This window comes from Callorhinchus milii, unplaced genomic scaffold (genome assembly GCF_018977255.1).
Source record: "Callorhinchus milii isolate IMCB2004 unplaced genomic scaffold, IMCB_Cmil_1.0 Scaffold5, whole genome shotgun sequence".
NCBI lineage: Eukaryota > Metazoa > Chordata > Chondrichthyes > Chimaeriformes > Callorhinchidae > Callorhinchus > Callorhinchus milii.
In genome coordinates this window covers 6164881-6192328 of record NW_024704746.1, presented here as the reverse complement: position 1 = coordinate 6192328, position 27448 = coordinate 6164881, and the positions used below count along the sequence as shown (strand labels likewise).

Sequence of the window (27448 nt, the reverse complement as noted above, 5' to 3'; positions counted from 1 at the left end):
CAACACAGTATGGTGCTACGCAAATACTGCACTATGCAGCCTGCCAGCAGACACTGCTAATCAAAGATTTGTTGAGATTTACGGGAATATTCCATGAAGTGGCAGGTTTTTTGTTTGTTTTGTTCTTGACTAGTCATAAACAACGCAATCAATTGGTTAGCACCACCTTTCAGTTACTGACTGAGCTTCCTGGAAATTGTTTGGCCCAATTAATAGAAAATAAACATTTTGATTTGATAAAAGGCAACTTTTATACTTTGGGAAATTGAAAATATCTTTAGATTCAGATTTTAGATTCTAATTGTAAATTAGATTCTCTTCTCCAGTTTTCATACGAAAAGCAATCTACTGCACTCTACCAGTTATATTAAAAGTATTCATTGATGCAGTGGACGGAAAGCATTTGTATCTGCACAAGACATCATAGGATATCGCATAAATAATAATGCTATATGCAAAACTAAGGTGACGTGGCTCTAAACTTTAATATTGTAGCTGCAAATTATAACAGGAGTAATCTTTTTCTGGGCCTTATGGTCCACTGCTTATACAGAATATGTAAAGAAGGCTACTTTTATTATGCATTAAATATGATGTTAGTTATGAAAGTTAACATGCAAGGAAATTCCAGCTCTATTGTCCAAAGATTGTAGAACAGCAAAAAACAAATATCGCTTTATACAATGACTGCCTAGGACTGATTAGAAATATTCAAAGCATCCCCAAAAAATCCAAACCAAACTACATTACCTATGTCCATGGTTCCAATGTGGAAATAGAGCACATGTTAAATTTCCCAGCATTCTAGATACTTTTGTAAAGAACTATACCCGTTTATGAAAACACCTTTTGCTGGTTTTCCATATGGCAATCTGAAAAAATCCAAGAGCCTTTAAACATATGTACAGATTTGCCCGCTGGCTAAAACTGTTTTAAATGCTGACAGTCAAGTAACCAGAGCCAGCAGGAACAGCATACACAGATTTTGTGTCTTGACTTTTTCCTCCTAAGATTGCAACTCACTTTACTTAGATTCTAACAGGCTTTTGACTGTCAGGAATAGTTAGAATTTGGCTTAATATCCAGCTCAGTAAATTCCAGTGATGCTCAAATCCAATGTTAAAAAGAAAACCATGTATTGATAGAGCTGAAGGGGAAAGAAATATGGATAATGCTAACAGAAAATTATTCCAAGGCTTTACTACCCCTTTAATTAGTGAATATAACAAAAGGTGAAGTTTCCACGGGTAAACAACCTGTAAAACTAAGAATATCTCTCACAATAATTATGAGGCTTAAAAGTTATTTGACCGTGAGATAAAGCAGGGAGAGAGGCAAATAGACGACAAGCAGATGTTTAGGGGTGCAGCGTTCAACTGTAAGAGCCGATTCGGCTTTGTCTGCATATCGTGCTTCCACATATGTAACTGATCGTGGTCACAGGCCTTCTCACATATTGGTCAAATTGTCATTTCTGACTATGAGCCAATCTCTTTGCAGCAGAAAAACTGAAGTCGCTGGGAACACTCAGCAGGTCAGGCAGCATCTATGGAGAGAGGAAAGTGATTTAACATTTCAGGTCGATGACCTTTCGTTAGAACCTGTAATCGACCTGAAACGTTAACTCACTTTCCTCTCTCCATAAACACCTCCTAACCTGCTAAGTGTTCCAAGCAACTTCTGTTTTTATTTCAGATTTCCAGCATCTGCTGTATTTTGTCTTTTGTGTTGGGCCTCTTACTAGATCAGTTAAGTTCTTCAATGGGGGATTTAAGTTCACTAATGAATCCAGAATAGAGAGACATTAAAACTAGAAATTGCTAAGTTGCTGTGAGGGAATGTGGAGTCCTCTGAAATCTGATGCATCTATACTGGAAGTACTGAAAACAGTTTCAAGTGTGCACGTTTTGCTTCAGCTAAGAAAATGAGAAAAGAAAGCATGGCTGCAGAGCGCACTACAATTGCTTGAATCTGTGCATAAAATCTTATTTACAGGAGGTGCTGAGGGAACTAGTAAAAGTAAACTATGCCCTTAAATTCTTTTTCTTTTTGTCAGATAATTTATGATGCCAAGCAATAGGCAAATATTTTATGACCATGGAGACAGCATAGGGAAACTGTTAGAAAGACAAGGCAGCGAGATCCCAGTGAGAATTACAGTTTCAAATTCTATCAGCTATAGAATATGCCAGAATCTTAGGTGACCACCCAGGAAGTCCATCTAAAATACTAGGCTTTTCCAATGGAGGTGGTATTAACACAAATCTTCTTGTGATCAGATATGGTTTGTAAAGGGCAGGCTTTTTTTAGATAGTCTTATGAAATTTACCTCCAATTTCACAGGTGTTGCTCATATTTCATGTACCACTCTGGGTCTTTGGTGAATGCTTAGAAATGTATTTTGAAGTACAAGGATGCGGGTGGTGAAAAAGCTTCACATCATTGTGAGAAAATTTGCTTTTGGACCTGGGTTCAATCAGTGGTTCAAGGCATCATGTACGATCAATATAGCTTCAGAAGCAGTAACACTGTAGTTTGAAAGTGACACTGTAGCTTGACAGTAAATTATTAAGGACAGCTACATTATTAAGGGGATGACTTGGGTAAAAGCTCTGGTGCGTTCAACATTAAGCACATAGATGAGAAGATTAAATTCTTTGATTTAAATGGATCTCAATCAGAACCTCTGTTGGGCACGATAAACATGTTAATTTCCCCTGGGTGAGAGAAAAGGGGAAAGAAAAAAATAGATTTCATTCATAATTGTTATCCGGTACACTTGCAAAGTGCACATTTGTGACAACAGAATTGGCTGTGATACCCTCCATGATCAAATACCATGTTACCCTGGTCTCAAACATGAAAATGGCTGTTTGAGCAAGGTATTAGAACCTTACTGGGTTAGAGTCAATGCTTTTGGAAGAAAGGGAGAAATTGGAGATGGAAATGAATCAACTTCCCACTCAGTTCCCTTATTATTGCCCTTAGACCCTTCTAACAAAACTAGTTTATGAGCAGGGCAACAAAATGAAATGTACACTGAACAACTAACATTAGTCTTGTTTTACAGAAAAATCCCATTGGAGACCAAAGGTTGCCTCTTCGTTTTCTCTTAGCCAACATGAACTCACTCATCTGGACTTTGTGTCTGCTGTTAATTAGTCTCGTGTCTGCAGGAGGCAAAAGAGAGCAGCTTCACTCAAGAACCAACATTGCAGCTCATACTGTTGTTCATAATCGCTACAGACGTTCGCCTGAGTCAGGCAAATGTTCTTACACCTTCTTGGTCCCACAGCAAAGAATTACAGGTCCCATTTGTGTGAGTTCAAAGGGGCCAGAAACTGACTATAATGGAATAACTAAAATGGATGTGGAAGAATTGAAGGATATTATGTCTAAGCAAAAACGGCAGATTGAAAACCTACAGCTGATAGTGGAAGTCGATGGAGGGATAGTGAATGAGGTTAAACTACTTCGAAAGGAGAGTCGAAATATGAACTCACGTGTTACGCAGCTTTACATGCAACTACTGCATGAGATCATTCGCAAGAGGGACAACTCATTGGAAATCTCGCAGCTGGAGAACAAAGTTCTCAATTCTACAGCTGAGATTCTGAGAATGGCCACCAGGTACAGAGAACTGGAACAGAAGTATGCAGTGCTGTCTGCTCTGGTTAATAATCAGTCCCTCATAATATCTAGACTAGAGGACCAATGTATACGGAGCCTTGCTCCAAGGGACTATCATCCACCACCTCTTGTTCAAGTAGTACCACAGACGATACCTCGCAGGGGGAGATACCAGAGCAATTTGCATGGCAGTAATGAAATTCAGAGAGATCAAAATCCAGCATATTCACAAGAGCGAGCGGTTCGTTTGAGGCCCCCACTGCCTGAACCTTCTCCTACAACAGCTGGTGTCATGGAATCACCCGTTACTGAAGACATGGAGGGTAGGTTTCTAATTCAAATAGGATTTTAGGTATAGGTTGCATAGAATGTTCTTTATTCCTATCTTTTTATCTACCTATATTGTTATTGCTACATAAATGCAATTTACCTATATAGTTATTGCTATATAAATGCATTTGTTGTTGTTTGTATCGATTATGCCAATGACTCCACAAAAAAAACAACTTCTTTTCAGATTTGTTAGAACCCATTTAAAACCTTATTTCACTTACACACACTCTTCCAAGCCTTTGAGTCAGCTTGACTCAGCTGGTAGCATTATTGCTTCTGAGTTAGAAGGTTGTGGCTTCAAGGCCCGCGTTAGCACTTGAATTCACATGTTCTAGCCTGACACTACAATGCAGTGCCTGGGGTGTGCAGCATTGTTGGTGGGCTTAAACACTTGTGTAAACTATTGGAAAAGAGAAGGAATGCACTGGGATCAGCTGCATGGTAGAATTCACACAATGGGTGATGCAATAAACACAATTGATGCTCAGTCTGCAGGTACAGTATATGGCTTCATTGAATAGGTGCTGCCATTTTATTGATTTTCCAGCAATGCCCGATGTTCATTTTAACATAAATTTTATAATAGCAACTCATACAAGATAGCATACGACTATGTTCAGTTCTGTATTTGCAAAGCTGACAAAATTTCACAGTGAGTAAGGATTACGACATGAATGTATCTGAGAAATATGGGGTAACACGTTGGTCGAAAGGAGCAGATGACAACGTAAAATTGATACAGCTAACTACTCTGTTTGACATCGCAGCTCTTCAATATGAAAGATCTTGAAAACACTTCTACTTGTGTTTTCCTGGAAAATACATGCAGATGTTCACAGTGGTTTCAAATGGGGTTTATGTTATTGTTTACCACAGTAGAATAGCAGACTTGTGTGCTTTGTGAAATAAATGAGCTCCCGATAATTGTTGATCCTACAGTGCAGTAGCGGGGGAGCATGACATTGTCGAAGATACTGTCTTTTGAATAAAATTTTCACTTGAGGTCCCATCTGCTTTTTGATGTAGGAGTTAAGTTCCATAACCCTATCATAGTTTCCTCCTAGTGTTGCCAAATCCTGCAGATAAATTGGTCACTCAATGTTTGTGGGATATTGCTGGTGTGAATGGCTGCGGTGCTTGCCTACAAAAACAGTCGCTATCTGTCACAATAATTAATGTCAAGTGCATATTTCGATGTGAAAAAAGCAAGTTCTTTCTTAAATGACCAGAACTGTTCTGAACTTATATTTGAGTGAAATCAGAGTACCTGACCTTTTCTTGTAGCCAGGATATGTTATATTCAAAGGTAACAGGGAATTTCATTGATCGCAGTACAGTACGCTTAAAGGAGAAGGCAAGAATACAGGATTCACTTTCAATATAAAATACTGCTCTCTTTCAGGTAAAATTAATCTTCCATCTTATTGGGAATACTGCCATTTCCCAGTTTAACCACTCAGCAGGGATATTGAAGTGGGAGCCACAAAGGTGCTGTTAGCCACATGATCCACTAACAAGCAGAATATCTCACTGATTGATATTCTTAACCAGTCTGTACATTGACTGGGAGATATCCAAAGTGGGAACCTTAATTACCGGGCATGCAGAAAGTCTGGACTGAGGTTTCCTGCCTTGGAAACTTACCAGGGATTTCCCAGGGAACCATTCTCGATTTCCATGCAGCCGATTTAAGCTGAGCAGCTCTTAAATAAATGTGGAGGCCTGAAATTGGGTAAAATTCCACCTGGGTCTATATTTACTGGATTAAAGTAGCATTTTAGAACTAAATTAGGAATCAGAATGGTTTCAGGCTCATTTTAATTAACCATTTCAAAGGAACCATAAAGTGATGAACTCCAGAGAGCGAGAAAAGCCGGAAGAGTATCACCTCATCACATTAAATGTGAACAACTCTAAAATGCATTTAAGCTCAATTTATGGAACTGCTATGTGTATTATAAAGAGGGTTCACCAACATTTATCTGAATAATCTCCTTGATGTAAAATAAAAAGAGAAACCCAGATGTTAACAAAAATCTTAAAAATTTGGATATTATCAATTTTCTTTCAACCAGGATATTTATCAATTAACCCCAATTTGAATTGCATACTAAAGCAAACATTTTTTTGGAAAAAAAACTACAACTCATTATAAGGCCTGGGGCTATTTCCAGCCTTCCATCCCTTAATCTGTGGTCCTTGGCAGACTTTGTGCTCAATGTGCCTCTGGGCTTCCATTCACAACCTGCCCAGCTGCGGGATGCTGAACAAGCTCGGCTTCAGTGCTGCTCCTTTTCTTGTTCTCCAGCAAAATTTAAGCATATGCCATTAGGGCTCAGGGTTATGTTCCCATATAGCAGTTGAAAGATCCCAATTAAAATATTTCAACAACAACAATTTCCATTTATAGAGTGCTGTTCAACATTTCAGGGAACTATTAATGTCATAATTTTTTCCCTCTTTTCCTGTGGGTAAGTGCCTGCCCTCTACTTGGCAGTTGCCCACAGGTGTATCCTTAGAAATTAGGAACCGACTGTGTAGGGAATCCAAGATCAGCAAACTGCAGTGCAGGCTATTTCTGCATTCATGATTTTTTGAACAAAACATGGATTACAATGGTTGTCCTCAATAAAAATAATGAGTCGAACTGTGTTCCATGTTTATCTGCAGTGTCTCATGACTGTGAATCATTTAAGTGATTTCCCCATACGGTTACATAAATTCTTTCCAGAGATGTTATTAATGTCACTTTCTTTAAAGCAGGGATGCTCAGTAAAATTTAGTAAATGTTATGTTGTGGCCACATCCATATGTTTACAGGCAAGTCTTCACTCTTTCATATTGCCAATTTTCTGAAACAAATACCATAACTCTCAATGTTAACTGTTTTGAATGTATTTTCTTTGTAACCAGATGTTTGCATTACTCAATGGGTTGAGTACATATGCACTATTCTTTCACATCTCGATTTCAACTCCTAACAAAATTTCTCACTGACATTTTGTTTGCTGGCTTACTTTCTGACTTTGCCGGCCTAGGCTTCATGATTTGCATGTTTCACAAGATAGGAAATGCAATGAGTACAACAAATCGGATTTGCAAAATTTGGAAATTAGACGCCAGTATTGGGGAAAAGTAGAATGAACTTTATAACCTAGCTGATCTACTCTCAGTTCTTAGCAAATGTTTTCACCAGTTGGTAAGAGAACAAAGTATAGGTCAGGATGACTCGCCTGCTAATTTCCATTTTCTCTTTTAGTGCAATCCACGTCTCCAAATGTAGCTAAATTAGCTTTTGGCTTCCCTCTGAGGGCATACCTCAAATATACTTGGAAACCCGTACAGGCACGGCATGCTCAAGTATAACTGATGTTAGCAGTTTGATATTGGACGGTCAGGTTACATTAAAGCTAACTATTGTAATCATATGCCCCAAAATGTGTGCATAGATTTGATATATATATGCATCTTTCCAAACCTTTTCTTGCATGTTTTTTGACCAGAATTTGGTCCATCAAGGATTATGTTGAAAAACGCTGAAATGTTTGAACCTTAGCCCACTGAGCCAATAACAATTTCGGTTGAATGTCTCACTACTATTGCACATCGCTGTACAGTCAGACATCCAGCGTCCAAAAATCTGCAACCAATTAACGTTGCTACTCAAATACCAAAACAATGTCTTGTACCAGTTTTGAACTTAATTAGTCACAAACTTTCAACAGTTCAACACGCAAGAAAATAGGTCACTTAGTTTCTGTCTTACACTATCGCAAAATAACCCTTTTCAAGGTGCCAAAGTGTCTCTTTAAACTAAACACAGAGCATGAGAAACAGATTTTACTTCTCTGCCCTACTTTCTGGAACTCTCTTCCAAAATCAGTTACTTGGCAGCTACCCTGAGGGTGTAGTGGATAAAGCTGCAGCATATCGACCAGGTTGCTGATTTAAATCCCAGTCCATGTTAAATTTGGTGGTCTCACATAGGATTGCAATTAACCCTGGATTAGCCAAGGAAAAACAGACTGTTCCAGTTACTTTACAACACCCTCTACTGGCAGTGTGCATATGTGGCAGCCAGGTGGGGAGAGGCCTCGATCAGCTTTGACGCCCTCTACAGCTGACTGGCCCACTGACACTCATATGTAAACAAGGGTCCCTTCAGAGCAAATGGCAATTAGCAGGCGAGTTGCACTGGAGGGCAACCAAGGCCAGTGGAACTCACTCCAGCAAGAAGCGGCCAGTCCAGGAGTAGAGAGACATACTCCAATTGTGAGAAAATTAGACACAAAATTTATACATAACAAAAAGGAAAGCAAATACCAACCTGTTTGCTGGTGGGCACTGGCCCTGCTCCACATACACTGCCCGCCCCTTCATTGATAGTTAGGCCTTCAGCTTTTCTGTCCCTACCTCTGGAACTGCATCCTAGCATCCCTCCACTTCGCACCCTCCCTTGCCTCCTTCAAGGCTCGTTTCAAGATCTTCCTCTTTGATTGTGCCTTCAGCTACCCTCCCACCTGTTGTTCAGCGCCCTAGGTCGTTCCTTCAGACATGAAAGGGGTTATATAAATGTAACTTTGTTATTGGGCAACTTGGGACAGTGGCATATCCGCTGCCTTGTTTACGCCACTACTGGTGGTCAAAATGCCAGAAAATACCCCTTTAATCTCCAGTCTAATTACTGCTCTAATCTCCAGGCTATCTCTCTACCTTGCCTCCCCTCCATCCACCTAAATCATCTCTCACCCACCACCAACTGCTCCCTGAGTGACGAAGCCCATCTGTGAAATGGTCTGAGACATTATCTTATGTGACGTGCCTTTATAAATGCAAATTGGTGTTTGCATTGAGCTGCTCCTCTTTCACTATTAAATTGGTTTAGCACCTTGAAAACTAGCCTAGCTAGTGAAAGCAGGCAGAGTTTTGTGAATGAGAAAGTTTTCAGCATTTCCTTTGTTTTTTCTAACCTTTTTTACCTGCTTTTGTTTATAGTCACCTGAAGGTTCACCAATGAATGCATGGAATACTCTCATCATTATTCAGACGCCAATATTTCTAAACACATACTTGAAATAAACTCCAAGTTCCATTCAAAGCTTGTAAATTTACAATTACAGGAACACATTTACCCACTTGAATTTATACTAGCTTAACAAAATAAATCCATACAAGTACAGTATTACACTGATATAAGGAAGTAGTTGGGAGTCATAGAATTCCACCTTGTCTTATAACAGGGCACAATCAGTCAGCACTTCCGCAACATTACATCACTGATCATGACCGGTGACACCACTACATGTATGTGTGGAAAACCAGCTAGCTCTATTAGCACAAATTACACTTCAAAGGAGTCATTCATGATGACACATTTTGAAGCATGAAGTGCACATTTCGGGTTTTCTTGGAAAGTAAATTCAGGTCCACACACCGCAATTGTGCAAAAGAGTGAACCTGCATTTTATGTGGTTCTACAATAGGAACTGGATTTCAGTAACTTCTCAAACTGTGCGTCAAGAGAACAGGCAAGAAATCTGGAAAAATACTACATCTTGTTCTCACCAAAAAAATGGATAAAGGGATCAATATCTGCAGACTTTTCCTGCTGGTTTGGATCTGATGGGGTGCTTCCAGTTCAGTTCTGTATATTTAACTCAAAACTCTGGCATCACAATCTGGAAAACATTCTGACATTTCTCATAGCTACCACTTTCCCACAGTGCCTGGCCCCCTGATGAGTACATGTTCCTGCCAACTGCTATGCGTCTCCAGCTACAACAGCATGCCCGTCTGCTCCTCCCACCCCACTTCTACAGCCAGCTAGAGACAAATTTCTGCTTCATCTCATAAGTTGTCATGACAACATCAGCACAAGTTATTGTGAGTTTCTCCTGAACGCTACCAGGACTCTTGGCACACGCTGCAAACTCAGCTCTGGAAAAGTTGGCACCAATTTTGAAAAAGCCAAGGTGCAAATTAGGGCAAGCAGCGGGCTACAAATTAAATTTTCTTTTACAAGAAAGCTGTTTATATTTTCAGAAAGGCTTCGATCTGAATGAATAAGAAGAGAATACATCTCGATTGCACAGACCATGGGCCCAAATCACCAAATATTCAGAATTTCACTTTTCCAAAGAGAATGAAAAATTCAAAAGTTTTTTTAATTTTGAATTTCCATTCTAGAATTGATAGTTTTCAACAGTGGATTCCTTTCAATATTTAATAGCGTGTTAGGCAACCATTATTATATTAAGAAGAATCTTTATTATAGATCACAATAGTCTCAGTTTTGTCCCAATGTTTACGGATAAGAATGCACTGAATTGAGAAATTATTAGATCTTTAATTGTCAACACGTAATAAGAGAATAATTATGACCATTGGTTGACATGCAGAATTTGATGCAGGCAACACTTCAAAACTCTACTCCCAATGGTAATTTATTTTGATGCAGTTGAACCTTTCCCCTAAGATTAGTGATCAACTGTCTAAACTGCAACCACTGTGAACATTTGGTTTCCTTAAACAAACCCCACTGACCTCCAAAATGAATTTGAGTTTAAAATTTGCTATTTTACATTTTGCTCTGTAGAACAAGAACAAAGATTTTGTAAATAATTGACAGTACAGTTTAACTTGTCCTGTGTCTTGTTATTGGTACTCAAAAGTATTTCCTTTCAAAAGTCAGAAGAAACTGTCAACCAGGCAAAGTTTAACTGGAATCCTCCACTAAATATCTTTAAAATGTGGTAAAGAATGGAAAGTTAATTTGATACAAGAAAAGCAATAAAAAATATAATACAGCACTGTTTCTGGGCAAAGTACAGAGGTGTGGTACAATTTCTTTGCATCAGTTACCGCTCCTTTTATATTACTAGGGTGATTTGACATTGTTTTCAGCAGTAGCCAGATTTAAACTGCTCGATCCAAATTGCTCTCACCAGGAGCTAAGGAGAGCTCTGTAATTACAGTGCTGAATCTCAGCAAACGGCTTCTCCTCCAGCCCCTGCACCGTCTTGTGCAGTGTTCCTCAGGGCTCTGTCCTCGGTCCCTCCTCTTCACCCTCTACATGCTCCCCCTTGGTGACATCATCTGCAGACATGGCGTAAATTTCCATATGTATGCAGATGACACCCAACTCTATGTCTCTCTGCCTCCACCCTGAACTCCAGGACTACTGGTGTCCTGACCGACTGCATGTCTGACATCAAGTCCTGGACGAGGACCAACTTTCTCCACTGAATGTCAGCAAGACCGAGGCCCTTCTGATTGGCTCACGCCAAAACTATCAACACCTTAGGTGCTGGCAGCATCAGCCTCCATGGCTGCACACTCAACCTCACTAAGCCAGTCAGGAACCTGGGTATCTTGTTTGACCCTGAACTGTCCTTTCTCCCCCACATCCGTGCCATGACCGGCACTGCCCATCACCACCTCCGCAACATTGCCAGACTCTGCCACTGCCTCACCCCTCAGGCTGCCGAAACCCTCACCCACGCATTCGTCACATCAACGTTCGATTATGGAAACTCCCTCTTCATCGGCCTTCCCAATTCTTCCCTTCACAAGCTGCAGATCATCCAAAACTCTGCAGTTCGTGTACTCTCCCGCACCAGGCTCCGTGACCCCATCACTCCCACCCTCGCTGGACTCCACTGGCTCCCCAGCCCTCAGAAGATCGAATTCAAGATTCTCGTCCTCACTTTCAAGGCCATCCATGGCTTTGTTCCTCCTGCCTCTCTGATCTGCTGACTCCCTACCAACCTGCCCACTCCCTCAGTTCACCGGGCTCCGGCCTGCTCCGTGTCTCCTGCCCGACCCGCCCTGCCATCGGTGGCCGGGCTTTCAGCCTCTCTGCCCCCACTCTGGAATTCCATCCTACAGTCCCTTCACCTCGCTTCCTCCCTTGCCTCCTTCAAGGCCGGTCTCAAGACAATCCTCTTCGATTGTGCCTTCAGTCACCCTCCCACCTCCCTGTCTTCCTTCACCCCTATCCCACTCACCCCCCATGCTCGGGTTCCGACCTCTGACTGTACAGCACCTTGGGACGTCCTCCCAACGTGAAAGGCGCTCTATAAATTTAATTTTATTATTTTTGTTGAATGCCTGTCAGTTTTTAAAATGCTTTTAAAGAGCAGAGAATGCAACTTGCCTAGATTAAAAGTTCAAAGCATCAAATCCAAACTTTAAGTTATATATAATATATATATAGACACAATATATATAATATATAGACACAATTTAGATTAATATAGATTAACTTTACTTGAGTGGGTTTGAATTTTATTTTACAGAAATCAGTGGGAATACTAGATGCTGATGCGAGTTTTAATGAAATCTCCTCCTCGTTTCAGTTTGACTCACTTGATAGCTGAATTCACCTCGGAATCAGAAGGTTCAGATCTATGTCAAAAATTGAGTTCACAGTTTAGGCTAACGTTTTAGGGCAGCATTGGAACTCAAGCGATGCATAGTCAGAGGTGACATTATAATCGGATGAGATGTTAAACTGAGGTCCTGCCAGCCTATTCAAGTGGACACCTGGGTTCAATTCCAGGCAGGGTGAAACCTTGGGCAACTTTCCTTACTCCACACGACTAATAATAATCGCTCCAAAAAAAACAATAATAAATTGGTGATTTTCAGTCCACGACTGTTTGTGGGACACTGCTGTGCGCAATTGGCTGCTGCATTTTGTCCACATATATACGGTCAATTCATTTTACAGCATATTCTGTGAAGCGCTTTGAGATGTCTAGAAGACGTGAAAAGCGCTATATCAAATGCAAGGATTATTATTATAACAACACTATTTGATAAGTGAAAGCAGGGGTCCCAATATCCAGTCCAACAATTCTCCAAATCCTTTCCTGTCATGCACAAAATGGCTGCAGCATTTGCCTACAAAACATCACTGCATTTGATAATTACTGTCAAGTGCTGCAGTTTACTTTTCAAAACGACTGGAATGAAAAGAATGCACATGGCAACGTGGGGAAAATAGAATCTGTTCCATTTGCAAACAAGGGCTTTGACAAGTTTTTTTTAAAAAAGCATAGTGACAATCAAAGACATCGAGCTGTTAAATTGTTAAAATAAAATCCATATTTCCTTAAAAAAATTCAGACAGAGTTTCGTCCTCTTGGCTATCCCTTCCCATGTGAGGTCCTCTTCACTATTTCAACCCCCACCAGCTCTAAGAAAGAACACACCGTCCTGCTTCGGTTGGCGGACTTAGTATTTTCCCACATTTCCCGTCACAGACCAATGCTATTTGATATTGGTTGGACACTACTTGAACCAAGCTCAGACTGTTGAGACTACCTATGCTACCTTTATGAATGTAAGACTCTGTAATTTTTTGTTGATATTTTTCTTGGATGGAAGCTCCCCAACTCTGTATACCAAAAACTAACATTTAAAAAACAAACAAAAAAGTAGCGCCTGTCTAGTTTTCCAAGGATATGGGGTCTATATGTGCACAGCTAACACAGCAAAGAATGCATCAGTGCTTTCTTAATTTTAAAAAAAATCTAATTTAATTCAGATATTTCAAAGACAAATTTTTGCTTCCTGAGAACAACTTTTTACTGATCCGCTTGACGGAAAGATGAGATTTTGATTGTAATACACATCGTGCAAGCTATTATGAAAATTATGAATTTCCATGCTTTCTTACAGGTCCATGGAAAGATTGCTACCATGTTTGGCAGGCTGGATATGCCAACAGTGGCATGTACCTAATTAAACCAAGCGGCACTGATGAAATTATGCAGGTTTGGTGTGATCACGGCCATGATCAAGGAGGCTGGACTGTCATCCAGCGAAGGATGGATGGGGCAGTCAACTTCTTCAGGAACTGGGAAAACTACAAGGTAAATCTGTCATGGACACTTTTTTGGTTAATGTGCAGTAATATTTGTTATGGGTGAGGCAGAATTGTAGTCACAGGCCAGGCACATTCAAGATATACTTTTAGGATCACGCTAAAAATAATCCTATTCTCTAGCTTCACATTACATATTGCCCCTAACTGATATATGCTGATGCCCTCAACCCATACCGCTTTGGTAATAATCTGTACTGAACTTTGCATTGCATCACAGATGTTTATGGTATAATGTTTAAAGGTATATGAACAGATAATCTATTCTGATAAAATCTATATAGAGCTCAGGCTGCACCAAGTTGTGTGCAAACTTGGGTATTCAACTTGTCCCTGAGCTGGGTTTCAAACACCAAATCCAGTTAATCACAAAGACTGTCTTCTTCCTGTTCTGGAATATTGTCCCCCTACACCTTATCCACTACAAACAAAACTCTTATCCACGCTTTAATCAGTTTGAGTATAGACTTTTCCAATGATTTCCACTGTCAACTGCTTAAGTTTTATTCAGCACAATGTTTCGGACATCCATTATCCCCGTCCTCACCAAACTCCACCAACTTCCAATAACTCCCTCTGCCAACAGTGTCAACAGTTACTTAATTACAATACATATTCTTCAATCTACCTACTCGAGTCCATGCTTTTCCCCACCATTTCCTTTTCTACACCATCAGTGGCCAAGCCTTCAACTACCATGCCCCTTGTTCTCCGGAACTCTAATCCAAAAGCACGGTATATTGCCTTTCTACTTTTCTCCCCAATTTTAAAAACTTCCAAAACATTCTTTGATTAATAACTTAAAAAATTCTCATTACCCTACTCAGTGTCCACCTCTATATGTGCAAAGTGCTTTGAGATGTTCTTTTACCTGAAAGGCACTATGTAAATTAACTTGTTGAGGAGGAGTATTAAGAATTGGCAGCTACATATTCCACAAGAACATCAAATACATTTTCAAATGTTGAATTCCCCATTAACCACTTGATTCTATTTATGGAGATAATTGGTCTGTTCAGCCCTGCAGCATGAGGAACAGACTGGATAAGGAGCAAAAAATAACTGTTATTAAAAAAGAGCAGAATTCATTGAATTCAATAGGAGAGGTCTGTACACTAACCTAGCTTCTAGATTTTAATGGTTTAAAATCGTTGGGATAACAGAAACCCACAAACTAAAACGGTTTATAAAATTCTCCTCACGGTGACATCATGATGGGCATTTTGATTCCAACATGCCAATACCACCATTCAAACTATGAATGAAATTAACAGTTGGTGGAATACTTGAACCGAGTGGCTTGGCTAAGAAACTACTGGAAGTCTATCTTGTTGTCAGGTGGATTAGAATATCCATTTGCGAATAATCCATTTGGAGTTTTGGATTCTCACAGGAAGCGGGTAACTCAAACCACCTCAACCAGTGTAGAAACTAACTCTACAAACCAACCCTAAAGCAAGTTCTGGCAGCTCTAAGACCATTTAAAAGGTGCTGGCAAATGGATTATTGGTGGATACTCAAATCCATCTGCCAATAAGTTGGACTTCCAGTAATTTCTCAGCCAAGCCACTTAGTTTAAGCATTCCAGCAAAGAAAATAACATAAAAACTGCTTTAAGAATGCTTTGGGGGTGCATTCATCAAAAATGAAAGAATGCTACTATGCAAGATGCATGGTTCCAAATGAGCAAAAAATAAAATTTCTAAATGCAGTTTAGAAAAATAACTAAACTGAAAGTTCAACTGATTATGAAATCAACGGTAGCAATTGAAACTAAACGTCAAACCATCCATTTATTATGAAGGTAAATATACTGTATAAATAGTCTGGGACAAGACATTTGCATGTGACTGCCAGGATGGTGGAAGGTGAACTAGATGGACCTTGGTCTTCTTCCGCCTAGCAAATTCTTATGTTCTTAAACCAACTGTTGATTCACCACTGAAAGTCTTGTTCATGTTCATAAGTTCGTTGATTTAACTGATCTTCATTGTTCATCAAAGAAAAGGTACTCCAAGAACATTGCTAGTTGTACTATTTCACTTGTGCAAGTCATGTTTATGAATTCAGAACAGATTTTGCTTGGTCTTGTCCAACTGCATTTCCCAGACATAAAGTTAGAACAATTGGATGTAGGCAAAGCTATACAATATGTAATCCAAAAAATTAACCAAACTCCTTGAAATGGCACTTAACGAGATTAGATTGTCAATTTAAGAAACATGAGACAGCAAAAAGGCCAAAAGTTTATACCTCACACCGAAGCAACTAAATCATAAAAGATTACTAAGTGCTACAGTCAAACCTGTTCAAGCATTCACTTCCATTCAGCAACCATGCCATCAACAACTACGCTGGAACAGCCTGGATAACACACCAATAAACTCTTATTCAGAGGCCACCCTTATGTAAAGGCCACTATGCCCCAGTCCCTGAGTGGTTGTTGAGGACAGGTATTGGTCCTAAAAGGAGAACCTAACATCATTTGCTAATCAATTTAGGAGCCATATTTCACATATTGAGGTGCAGAAGCCTGGATGCAATCATCCACCCTCCCCATCTCTTGGAAGCTATGGTTGGTGTGTGGTCAAGGCCAATAAAGATTCATTAAAATCTGGATAGAAAACAACATACATTTTTCTTTAGGATATGAAAAGATGATTTATAATAATCCTTGCATTTGATATTGCACTTTTTGCATCAGAAGAACCTTGCGAAATTGCATACGTTCTTATTGTTCATGATATTCCTTATTTTTTGTCCTCAGCAAAGTTAGAAATTGCTCCTCTTATATAAGAATCCAAATCATTTGTATAAATGGAGAAAAGCAATGGTTCAAACACACTCACCAGGGGACACCATTATTTAAATCTCTCCATTCTGAATATAAATCATGTACTGCCACTCAGTTTCCTTTTGTGGGTGGTTGCAAACAAACAGTGAAGTGAGAATACTAATCTAAACCGATTTTATCTGATTTCAGAAAGGGTTTGGAAATATTGATGGGGAACACTGGCTTGGATTGGAAAAAATTCACAGACTGACTGTTCAAGGAAACTACAAGTTGTACATTAAATTGGAAGACTGGAATGACAAGAAAGTCTATGCTGAGTATACTAGCTTCAGGGTTGAGGATGAAGGGGATTACTACAGACTTCGAGTTGGCAGTTATCAAGGGACTGCAGGAGACTCTTTAATATGGCATAATGGCAAGCAGTTTACAACACTTGATCGAGACAGAGATTTGTACTCAGGTAAGAAGCTTGCGACTCTTGAATTGTACAATTGAGGACAAGGAGTACTTGTTGAAATGCAATTGAGTTGTGGATTAATAGTCCTGTTATGATGGCAAATGAGGCAAGTTAATGGGCAGGCAGGGAAGCTAAACAGAGCTGCAGTATTTCCATGCATTTGACACGGTTAATACACATTCCTTATTATAGTGCACAAAACTGTGCTTGCAATATATGGTAAACTGCCCTGGAGATCAGACTATGCTTTTTTCAAGCATCTGGGGGTGGGTAGTTTTAGAGGTCAACTGAACAAATTAGACAGAAGGAACGATTTAATAAGTGAAACAAATGACATTAAATAATGTTGCTTCAATCAACAGAAAAGAAAGTCAGAAGAATCCTTAAACATGTTGTCACACTTGTGCACAATACCATTGTGATGGAATAGCGGAATCTCAAACACCCAAGTTATGCTTTTCATGCTCATTGCTACAAGAAAGCAGAAATCAAGAGCTGGTACCTCTCCAGAGCAATGAAGGAGAGGCCAGCCATCAATGAGGTGTTCCCATATAATTTATGGGAAACAACTCAAGAGTTGGCGCAAAAATTAAAATCTCAATGTACAAATTTCATTGTGCTACGGTTAAAGAATTAGAGGCGAATCCATACAACATGAAAAATGTGGACTGCTGGCAGTCTGGCTCAGCTGATAGAATTCTTGCCTCAAAGTCAGAAGGTACTACGTTCAAGTCCCAATGTTAGGTCCTTTAGTTCGTACAGTGCAGTGCTTGGGGAGTACTACATAGTCAAAGTTGTCATCCTCTGGTTGAGACATTAAACCAAGTACCCACCTGTTCGTTAGGGACAGTAAAGATCCCTTACCGTTATCAGAAAAAAGAAGGGGGAGTTTCTCACAGTGTCCTAGCCAACAATGTTTCAGATAATAAGATATGGCCGTTCACTTCATGATTTTTTTTTGTGTGGGACACTGCAGTGTGCAAATTGGGTGAGACATAAGCTTCCAAATAGAGTCACTACACTTAACAGAAAACTCCAATCACTTTGAGAAATTTCAAAGTTACAAGGCATTGCATTAAAAGTAAGAAATATTTATTGATTTAGAACTGACACAGGAATTGATTCATTAACTGTTTGTTTTACTGTTTGTTTTATCCATGTAGGTAACTGCGCTCATTTTCACAAAGGTGGCTGGTGGTATAATGCCTGTGCACATTCAAATCTGAATGGAGTGTGGTATCGTGGAGGTCATTATCGTAGCAAGTACCAAGACGGAGTTTACTGGGCTGAATTCCGAGGGGGTTCCTACTCTCTAAAAAGTGCTGTAATGATGGTCAAGCCTGAATAATACTCCTCAAGAAAAAGTCAGTTTTGCGTGGACATTCTAATGTAAACCATTGAATGGAGCATTCTTTCAAATGGAAACCATGATCTTTGATAAAGAAACATTCTTTTTAACAAACTGAATAAGTGCTAAAAAGCATACCTACCACATGGTTTCGTTGCCTTATAAAATGTAACAGGAGATAATCAGGATACGAAAGGCACTTATGAGGACATTTAATACCCTAAGCATTTATGTGCACCTCTACTTAATGCTCACTAGCACCTTGTTAAAGACAGCCATTGCCCAACTAATTAGGAACATGGAATGGAAGAAGGCTATTAAAATAATATTGAGCCTTTTTTGCCGGTTTAGGACATTATATCAGATCCAGGAATCTCCATTCCCTATCTTTACTCCATATTTCTGCCAACTATTTCCCCATCGATTCTGACTTAATGCCCTTCTGAAGCAGCACAATTCCACATTATTACAATCTATTGCGTGGAGAAAGGTTTCTGATCTCACTTCTAACTGTCTTAATTCTAAACTTAAGAATAAAATGCTTACCTTTCCAAAGAAAAGCACTATATTGGGCTGAAATTCCAGTCAGCATTACATACAGCACCTTTAGCAGTGTCAGTCACCAATGCCTTTTCCTTATTATAATCTCATATCACCAAAAGTGCTATGAATAACACCAAACAGAATTTCAGCTATGAACATACAGCAAATTTAATAAGATTTTATACCACCCAAGCATATTATTCAAAATAACATTTGGATGGATAATAATATTGTACTACATTATAATCAGACAAACTGTTTAGTACAGTTCAATTCTGCAAGAATTCTCAGATTTATGTAAAATAAATTGGGGGAATCCACAACACCTCCATTACCACCTGAAAAGAAAACTTCCAAAATACTATTACTCATAGCTAATGCATTTCAAACTAAATATACCAAGCAGTAAAGTTGAACTATACAGAAGAGTTTTATTCCAAGAAAAATAAATAGTCTGTAAATAATTAAAACACAAAACTCTTGGTCTGAAGGCATTTAAACAAACAGTCTTCATATTCTCACGAAGACTAAAACTTGGAAACCTGGACCATGTGTAAACAAATTAGATTCACAACAGATGAAAAACTTCCAGGATTTGATCTGAATCCATGGTTATATTACAAAATCCCTTATTTCTACAGTGAAAAGTTTAGTGCCCACTCCAAAAACATCAACTTTATGTGAATTTAAAAGTGGGTTTCTGATGGAAGTTTAAAAGGCATCACTAGATACAATTAATATCCTCCTGTAGCCCACATCATCCATCTACCTTGATCAAAAAAGAATTGGGAGAGGAATGTTGGTGGATTTTTTAGAGCTCAAAAATTAATTAAAATACTCTAAATAAAATAACTTGATTTACCATTAAAAGCCCAAAGAAATTATTCATGCTTGGGAATTTTCCCTAAATGCATTCTCTTAAAATATATTCAAACACATTTAAAAAATGCAACTCTACCCAAACAGCATCACAGATTTCCAAAAATGCAGTTAATATTACTGCAATCGTTTTTGGTCAGCTAGGCACCTAACCATCGTCATGGTGAGGAGGATCCCAACCAGACAAATCCTCCTCACCATGGCATGCATGGAAAAGTTAGTGTCTGGAATGGAATACTATATTCTTCCTACAGAGGTGCTTCCTACTTCTCTAACTCCACAAAATAAAAGGCACTGGTTGACGAGAACCAAAGCTTTTGAATCCCCAGAATGCGAGATGGGGCACTGCTGGAGTTTAACCAGCTAAAACTGTAGAGTTTACCATTGAGAGCACTGTTCTGCAAGCTTCCCATTGTCTGACCAGCTACAATCACCATAACTTTAGGGTTTAGGCTTGCATGGTTAACAAGACCCAAATAGAAAGAAGGCCAAAGTAACTAGTCTACTCCTCCAAGGCCCACCATTGAGCCAGACTGGATTGTCTGTCATCAGTAGTGACCTAGAGCACTGCGGATCCAACTGGCTCAGGAACTGGATTACCAAAACTGCCATAGGCGTAACTCAAATCTAACATTCCAAAGAAATTTACAGCACAGAAGATGGCCATTCTGCACATTGTCTCATATTTGGTGCCAAGTACATCACCTCCAGTCAGCTCAGCCCCAAGGAGAGCCCACTATTACCAGTCATATTTTCTCATTGCTAGCCAGTTGGGAAGCTTGCCTGCTTACAAAGACTAGTGACAATTTTTACTCATTCACCTATTCAAACCTTCCCACGGCATGAGGGAATGTCCAGGGGCCAGAAATAAAGCTGTAAATTGTAAAGTTAAAACAACTCCATCTGCACAGGTTTCCTGCATGAAGCACTCTGGACCCTGAGGCCAAATCAGTAAAATGCTTACATTAGTCTCTCAGATATAGAGCAGATTATGTAAGACTCCCTCATGAACAGAGTAGCAATATCATATTTCCTTCACAGTAAGGTACTTTTTTTGCTAAAGATCTTTTTTTTTCTATTTATGTCTTCCTGTCTTCCCCCAAGGACTGCATTAAAGATTTATAAAGGCAAAATAGTAGAATGCTGGAGGGATTGGTATTAGTCAATACAGTCTAATGGAGGTTTAACAAAATATGACAAGTACAATCATAGAAATTGTACACAGGAGGTCGCCATTAAACCTATCAAGCCTATGCTGGTGCTACCTGGAGTGATTAACTCCTAATTCCTTTAGGCAAGAATCATTGTTAGATACAATTAACTGAGCCAATTATACACAATCATTAAAGTGCAAGTGTCAGTTATTGTTTAACAGATTTTCTATGATCCAGAAACAATAATTACACACTACTGCAGACGTTTTATTATTACAACAAAGGACTAGTGACATTTTTAGTTATTCATGAGCCAAGTGGCTAGCAGTGGAAAGGACCAAACACAGATAGGTCGTCTTGGGAAGAATACCATAATCAGCATTTTCACTCACTCACAGCTGTGTCAACAACCAGTAAAATGCTTTTACTGCAACCTGGGAGTTACAACTATTAATGTCAGGCCGCTGGATGACTGAAGTCCACCATAAAAGGTGCCTTGTGGACAATGTTGTACTGCTTGTTTATTCACACAGCTGAAATGCGAGTTAGGATCTTGAAGTATAAGACTCACAGGGAGGGAGGAAGGGCACTCAAGTGATTGGCAATGTGATCGATAGTTAGTTATATTCAATAGTGCTGCAACATTTGTCACATTACAGTAGCTCATTTCAGATAAATACTCCAGTGAAATTCAATTCATAAATGTGATAGCCTGTTCAACTGAAAGAGGGAAAAAAACATAAACTAATCAATCTACTCTCTTTTACACAAACGGTTTCAGAACAAAGCTTGGTTTGTTTCCAATTATAGACAATTATAAACATGCTGTGTAACATACCATTATTTATTACAGAATGTATTTGCTTTCTGATCACATATTAGTTCAGGGACACTAGTCTTCATTCACATTAACCCTTTCACTGGTCTACCATATTCAATAGTAAATAGGTTTAGTACTACTTAATTATTTTCAGGTAACCACCATTGAACATTTGTCTTGTGAATCACAAAAAAAATTGTCATGTAAATTATAAAGAATTTCTGAGTGCACCTGGGGTGCCTAGTTTAAATCAGTGAAGTTATGTGCTGGTGAAGGGGTCAATCATTTGAAGGTGGATACATTTTTAAAAAGAGTTTAGTTTTGTGTGAGAACTGGAGTGAAATTTCAATTATCTGAACTTAGGTGAGGAGAAAAGGATGAGAAGTTTGTTCAGAGAATCAAACAAGGAAAAAACAGTATACTTTTACTTTCAATTTGGTGACAGCCAATGACTATTTTCATGGGCTCTTTCCATTTCCCACAAAAACAACAAAACTAGTATTAGAGCACTTGGATAATCAGAGTTCAGATAACTGACATGACACTATACTATTAAAGAAAAATCTGTTTTTTTTCCTGTTATTTACTTTTACTACAAGTTAGTTTTTAATAATAGTTAACAAGATGATTACATAGGTTTATATTCTGGACATAACCCTGTGCACCAACTGGGTTTTAAAAATATGTACTTTTTGTGATAGCTGTATATCTCTTCCACTACTCATCATTGACCGCTTTTACCTTCAATAAATTATTGTTTATACAATAAAAAGGTTGTATATTATTGGTAACTAACATTAAGAATTTCCTTCAAATTAACACAAAGGGTACAAGATGGTTGTTGTCTTACATTGCCAACCTGCCTATTTTTGTAGCCAAATTCTTTAAATACAATTATATTATTCATGAGCGAGCCTAGAAAGTCCATTGTCAATCAATCTCAATTTCCATCCTGGAGCCACTCATGGTTGATTGGAACCGCTCGAGTAACAGAAGACACGAGTGAGAACATTCAGCAGCGACCAGTGCGGCAATTTATCCAGATTAACCGGATTGTTGTATGAATTAACCAGCATATTTAGAATGGGTAGGAATACAAATGAATCAAGATCGAGCGTTTTGTTCGATTTACCCAATGTCCGGAGTTAACTGGTGGATTCCACTGTATGCCAAAGCGACAGTTGGTAATTTCATGCCAAACTCAACAGAACCACCTGCTTGGTTAATATTTCTCATCTCAAGCAAGCGAGTTGATGTTTTATTTTTATAAATGTAAGAATAGTTACCAAATGCCCCGGAATGGGAATAAGGCAATGTTCAACAATTCTGGTCAACGACAATATCTTAGGACCCAAGCAGTCAAACCATTGGAACAACAACTAACATTGTCCAGCAGGGCAGCATCTCAGAGTGCAGAAAACCTTTCACTGTGTAAATACTGACCATTTTTTCTTTAAATCTATCACAATTGGTTTCAGCAGCCTTCATGATGCAACCTTATTGGAGGAAAACAATGTTAAACAGGTAAGTCTGCTAAAGGGCTTTTTATTACAGCTACTTATTTCATATTTAAAAGATTAATGCTGATGCTATTTTAAATACCACACAATACTTTGAAAATTAAGCACTAATATCAAGCCCCATCCCAGCAGATGATGTACCAACAGACAGAAATGTCCTGTTGCAAATCCTTAGACCAACAGAAAAGAGGAATGCGCAGGCGGCAGCCTTGCAATAAGAAAAAGGCAAAGTAAATCAGCATTGCAGTCAGAGTTAGTAACAACTCTATCTAATGGTTTCTTAATACATCTCTATTTACTAAGGGAAAATACAACAACAAACAACAAATTGCATTTATATAGCGCTTGTCGGGAGGGAGGACATTCCAAGGGCTGGACAAAGAGGCGTTTGCACCCGGGTTAGGATCAGAGAGGGGTGAAGGAGAAAAGATGACCAATGATGCATGCTCGAAAAGGAGGATCTTGAGATAGGCCTTCAACAACAACAAAATTACATCTGTATAGCGCCTTTCACGTCAGGAGGACGTTCCAAGGCATTGGACAGACAGTGTTTCAGAGATGTTCTGCGAATGATGTCATCAAGAGGGAGCATGTAGATATTGAAAAGTAGCAGTCGGGATTGGGGAGGATGGATGGCAGGAGGGGAAGCAGGGTGATCGAAAGCACGGTCAAAGAGGAGGGTCTTGAAGGAGGCAAGGGAGGGGGTGAGGCGGAGTGACTGCGGGGTGGAGTTCCAGAGAGTGGGGGCAGAAAAGCTGAAGGCTCGACTGCTGACTGTGGAGCGAGCAGGCAGGTTGGGGGACGTGGGGCAGGCCAGTGCCTGCGGAGGGAGTGCACAGGTTGGTGAAGTTTGAATAGGTAGCAGAGGTAGGGAGGAGCAAGGCTGTGGAGGGCTTTAAAACTGAGGACAAGGATCTTACAACTCAATTCTCTGGGAGATGGGGATCCAGTGAAGCCGGGCAAGGATGGGCTCACAAAGCTTGCTGCTATTTTCATTATTTTTCACACAACCTCTCAGGCCAAAAATAACAAAAATAACAATACTTAAATTTGATATTGTGTCTTTCATACCGGCACGATGTCTCAAAGTGCTTCACAGGTTTTACTGTATATTATAAAAACCTCTGTGAACAAACAACTGCAACAGCTCCAGAAGGTTGCAGCTGGCATTATTTTATAGCTTTGGTAGCATAGGAGTTCAAATGCCTCATACAGGGCATGTTTCACATTGCTGGATTGTCCAGAATGGGGCTTGTGCTCAGACAAAATGTTACCAGGATTGCAGTGCTTCAATTCTGCAAAGAGACTTATGATTTTTGTCCCCCCCTCACCAGAGCCTCAAAGGCAAACAGGTGAACTAATTATCAAGATTATGAAGGGTTAAGGTACAGTCTTCTGATCGACGAATTACTAACAAAAGATAACAAAAGCTTAGGAAAGAATTCTTCACTTAAATGTTGGAATGTGAAATTCTCCATCACAAACTATTGTTGAAGTACAGTCCATACATTATTTCAAAAGGGAAATAGATAAATGTTTGAGAAATATTCATGGCAGGAGAATGGGATTCAAACCCTTTGGAATGGGTTCAAGGGGAGAAAAAAAAACTTGATGAGCCGAACAGTCCATTTCTGTGTAGCTACATAGTCAATATGTGTAACATTAGAAACAATACCCTATATGCTTCAATATGAAGTTGCTTGACAGCATGTCACAATATGCTGGAAAATAACAAAAATCCGATGATTCAATTATTGGCCAACAATGGGAATCAGTGTTAATCTGGTGATAAAAGGCTGTTAGCATTTCTGAAGTTGAAGGTTACGCTCAGCAAATGGAAATGCAGTACAGTATTCATTATGAAACTTGTTTTCACTGTGTGAAGGAAATGAACTTCTGTAAAGAAGTAGCTCCACAAGAATGCAACAAATAGATAAATATGGCATGAAGCCCAAGCTTTTGGTTAAGCACTTACTAGTGCTCACAATGAACAATGAATCTAAAAAATTCTCTTCACTGCTTGAAGTCACAATAACAAGAAAAATGTGTAAAAGGGGGGAAGATTTCATCAGTAAAATTAACTACCATTTGTAAAATGAATTATTGAGCTTCCAGTAGAAGCTACTTTCAAAATCCTTAAAGAAGGGCAAGCTTGGGGGGAGTATTTTCCGTTCAACCATTCTTGCCTCTCGTTTCTCACTCAGGCCCCACCACCACAATTAAAAAATTGTACTTGTGTGTTATACAAATAGCGATGAATATTTGCATTTAGCATCTACCCTGAGGCTGCTTTGCTAATTTATGCTATGGGGAAAAAAATCCCGCATCTTTGGAATACATCAACAACAGTAGCCAAGAGTGAGAATGATTCATTGCTATTGTCTTCTTCACAACAGTATAATCAAACACATATTTAGGGAGGGAAACAGTGTTTACTGCTCAGGATTGACTGTATCAAGATACCCAAACTACGTACAACATGAAACTTCACTTGTTTTTCCTGAGTGAAAGATACAAAACAGCAAGCCAACCCACTATCACTGAAAGGTCCTGTAATTTATGTTCAGAAAGAATGATCATTTTAATGTTTTTCAGATTTAGCTTCATAATTCAAACAGTTTTTCCTTTGCTGATGCCAGACTACTCTGACAGTATAAACTTTTGAGAAATTCCCTTGGTTTAGTCAGAAGCTTCACTTCTGAGTGTGTCTGTGCTTGGCCAGCATTGGACTGAGCAAAGCCTCCAGACACATGATCCTAGTTGATGATTAATAGCTTTCTTTGTTGATTCTTGTGGGATTGCATGTTTGTCTGGATACCAGCTTGGAATACAAGCAGCTCCAAATACTTCTTTATGAAGAAGTTATTCATTTGCACACCACGAGGTAAAACAATCAATCTGCTGCTTTAAACCTAAACGGCTACACACATCATAGGGAATGTGGTACAAACTTACCTTCACTTCCAGGAAAGCTTGTGTATTTGTCAAAATGAAAACAACTTCTCCCAAAATAACAAAAAACATTGAAACAGATTAGATATTGGCTATTAATGCTTTCACATTTCTATGAGAATTTTAAATTCATGGAAATACACATCCACTTATACTGATAGAAGAATCTCTAGGATAACAAATTTGTAAAGAAACTTTATTTTTCTACTGGATGTTTGCAATGGAAAAGGTAGAAAGCTGAAAATGTATGAGGCTACTGATCCCCACCAGGCTCTACAGGTTGGCCAAACAAATGGCAGTGCATTCTTTTCTGTTGCATTTGCCTAGAATTCCTACCACTAGTAAAGTAAATTAGACGGATCAGCTTCCTTCAGACGCATAGAGTAACACTATGAGAAGTGGCTTCTCCTTTCTTTCAAGTTGGCAGCAGAGGAAATGTCAAAGCAAAGGATCATGGCTGCACCTTCAGCCTCGCTTTCCACCATTTTTACAGGAAGCAGGTGCTAGGATGCTAGGCTTTTATGCATTAGGTACAAGCCAGCAGTTTTACAATCACAGAAATTAGTAATTCAGAAGCAGCTAGTGTTACGACAAGCTCCCCCCGCCACCCCCTACTGCAGCTGAACCCAGTTTCCTGCTCTTTTCCCACACCATTTAGTAGCCTCATGAACAAATAGGGCACTACACTGTTGGGGATGCTGTTCTTCGGATGGACAATAAAAAAAGGACAGAAATTAAAAACAGTGTTCTCCTGGTGTCCATGTTACTGTTGGTCTCTCACCATAATTCTCAAAAACAGATTAATTTTTACGAGTTGTTTGGATTTGGAATGCACTGTCTGAAAGGGTGGTGGAAGCAGATTCGATAACAACTTTCGAAGTTGGGAAGGACAAATTTGCAAGGCTACGGGAGAGAGGGATTAATCTGGATAGCTCTTTTGAGAGTTGGCACAGGCACGATAGGCTGAATGGCCTCTTTTGTGCTGCATAATTCTATGAATTGGTCACTCATCTTATTGGTACCAAAGATTAGCTGCATCTGCCTGTATAACAGCCATATTTCAAGGCATTTCAACATAACTCACAATATCACATGCAAGCAATAATTATAATAAAGGTAAAATTATCCT

The 27448-nt window shown here is 39.2% G+C and overlaps 2 protein-coding genes across 7 annotated transcripts in view; one reads left to right on the top strand and one right to left on the bottom strand.

The window, feature by feature from the left end:
- angptl1a (angiopoietin-like 1a) overlaps positions 1-19477 on the top strand; it is a 28906-nt gene extending 9429 nt beyond the window's left edge. The window contains exons 2-5 of the mRNA XM_007902965.2: positions 3071-3953; positions 13648-13841; positions 16836-17106; positions 18267-19477. Of these exons, the coding sequence (XP_007901156.1) occupies positions 3071-3953; positions 13648-13841; positions 16836-17106; positions 18267-18451 (1533 nt within the window). The 3' untranslated portion in view covers positions 18452-19477. The remainder of the gene's footprint in view (positions 1-3070; positions 3954-13647; positions 13842-16835; positions 17107-18266) is intronic.
- The window catches only part of ralgps2 (Ral GEF with PH domain and SH3 binding motif 2), a 162531-nt gene that overhangs the window by 37010 nt on the left and 98073 nt on the right, over positions 1-27448 (bottom strand). The window lies entirely within an intron of this gene.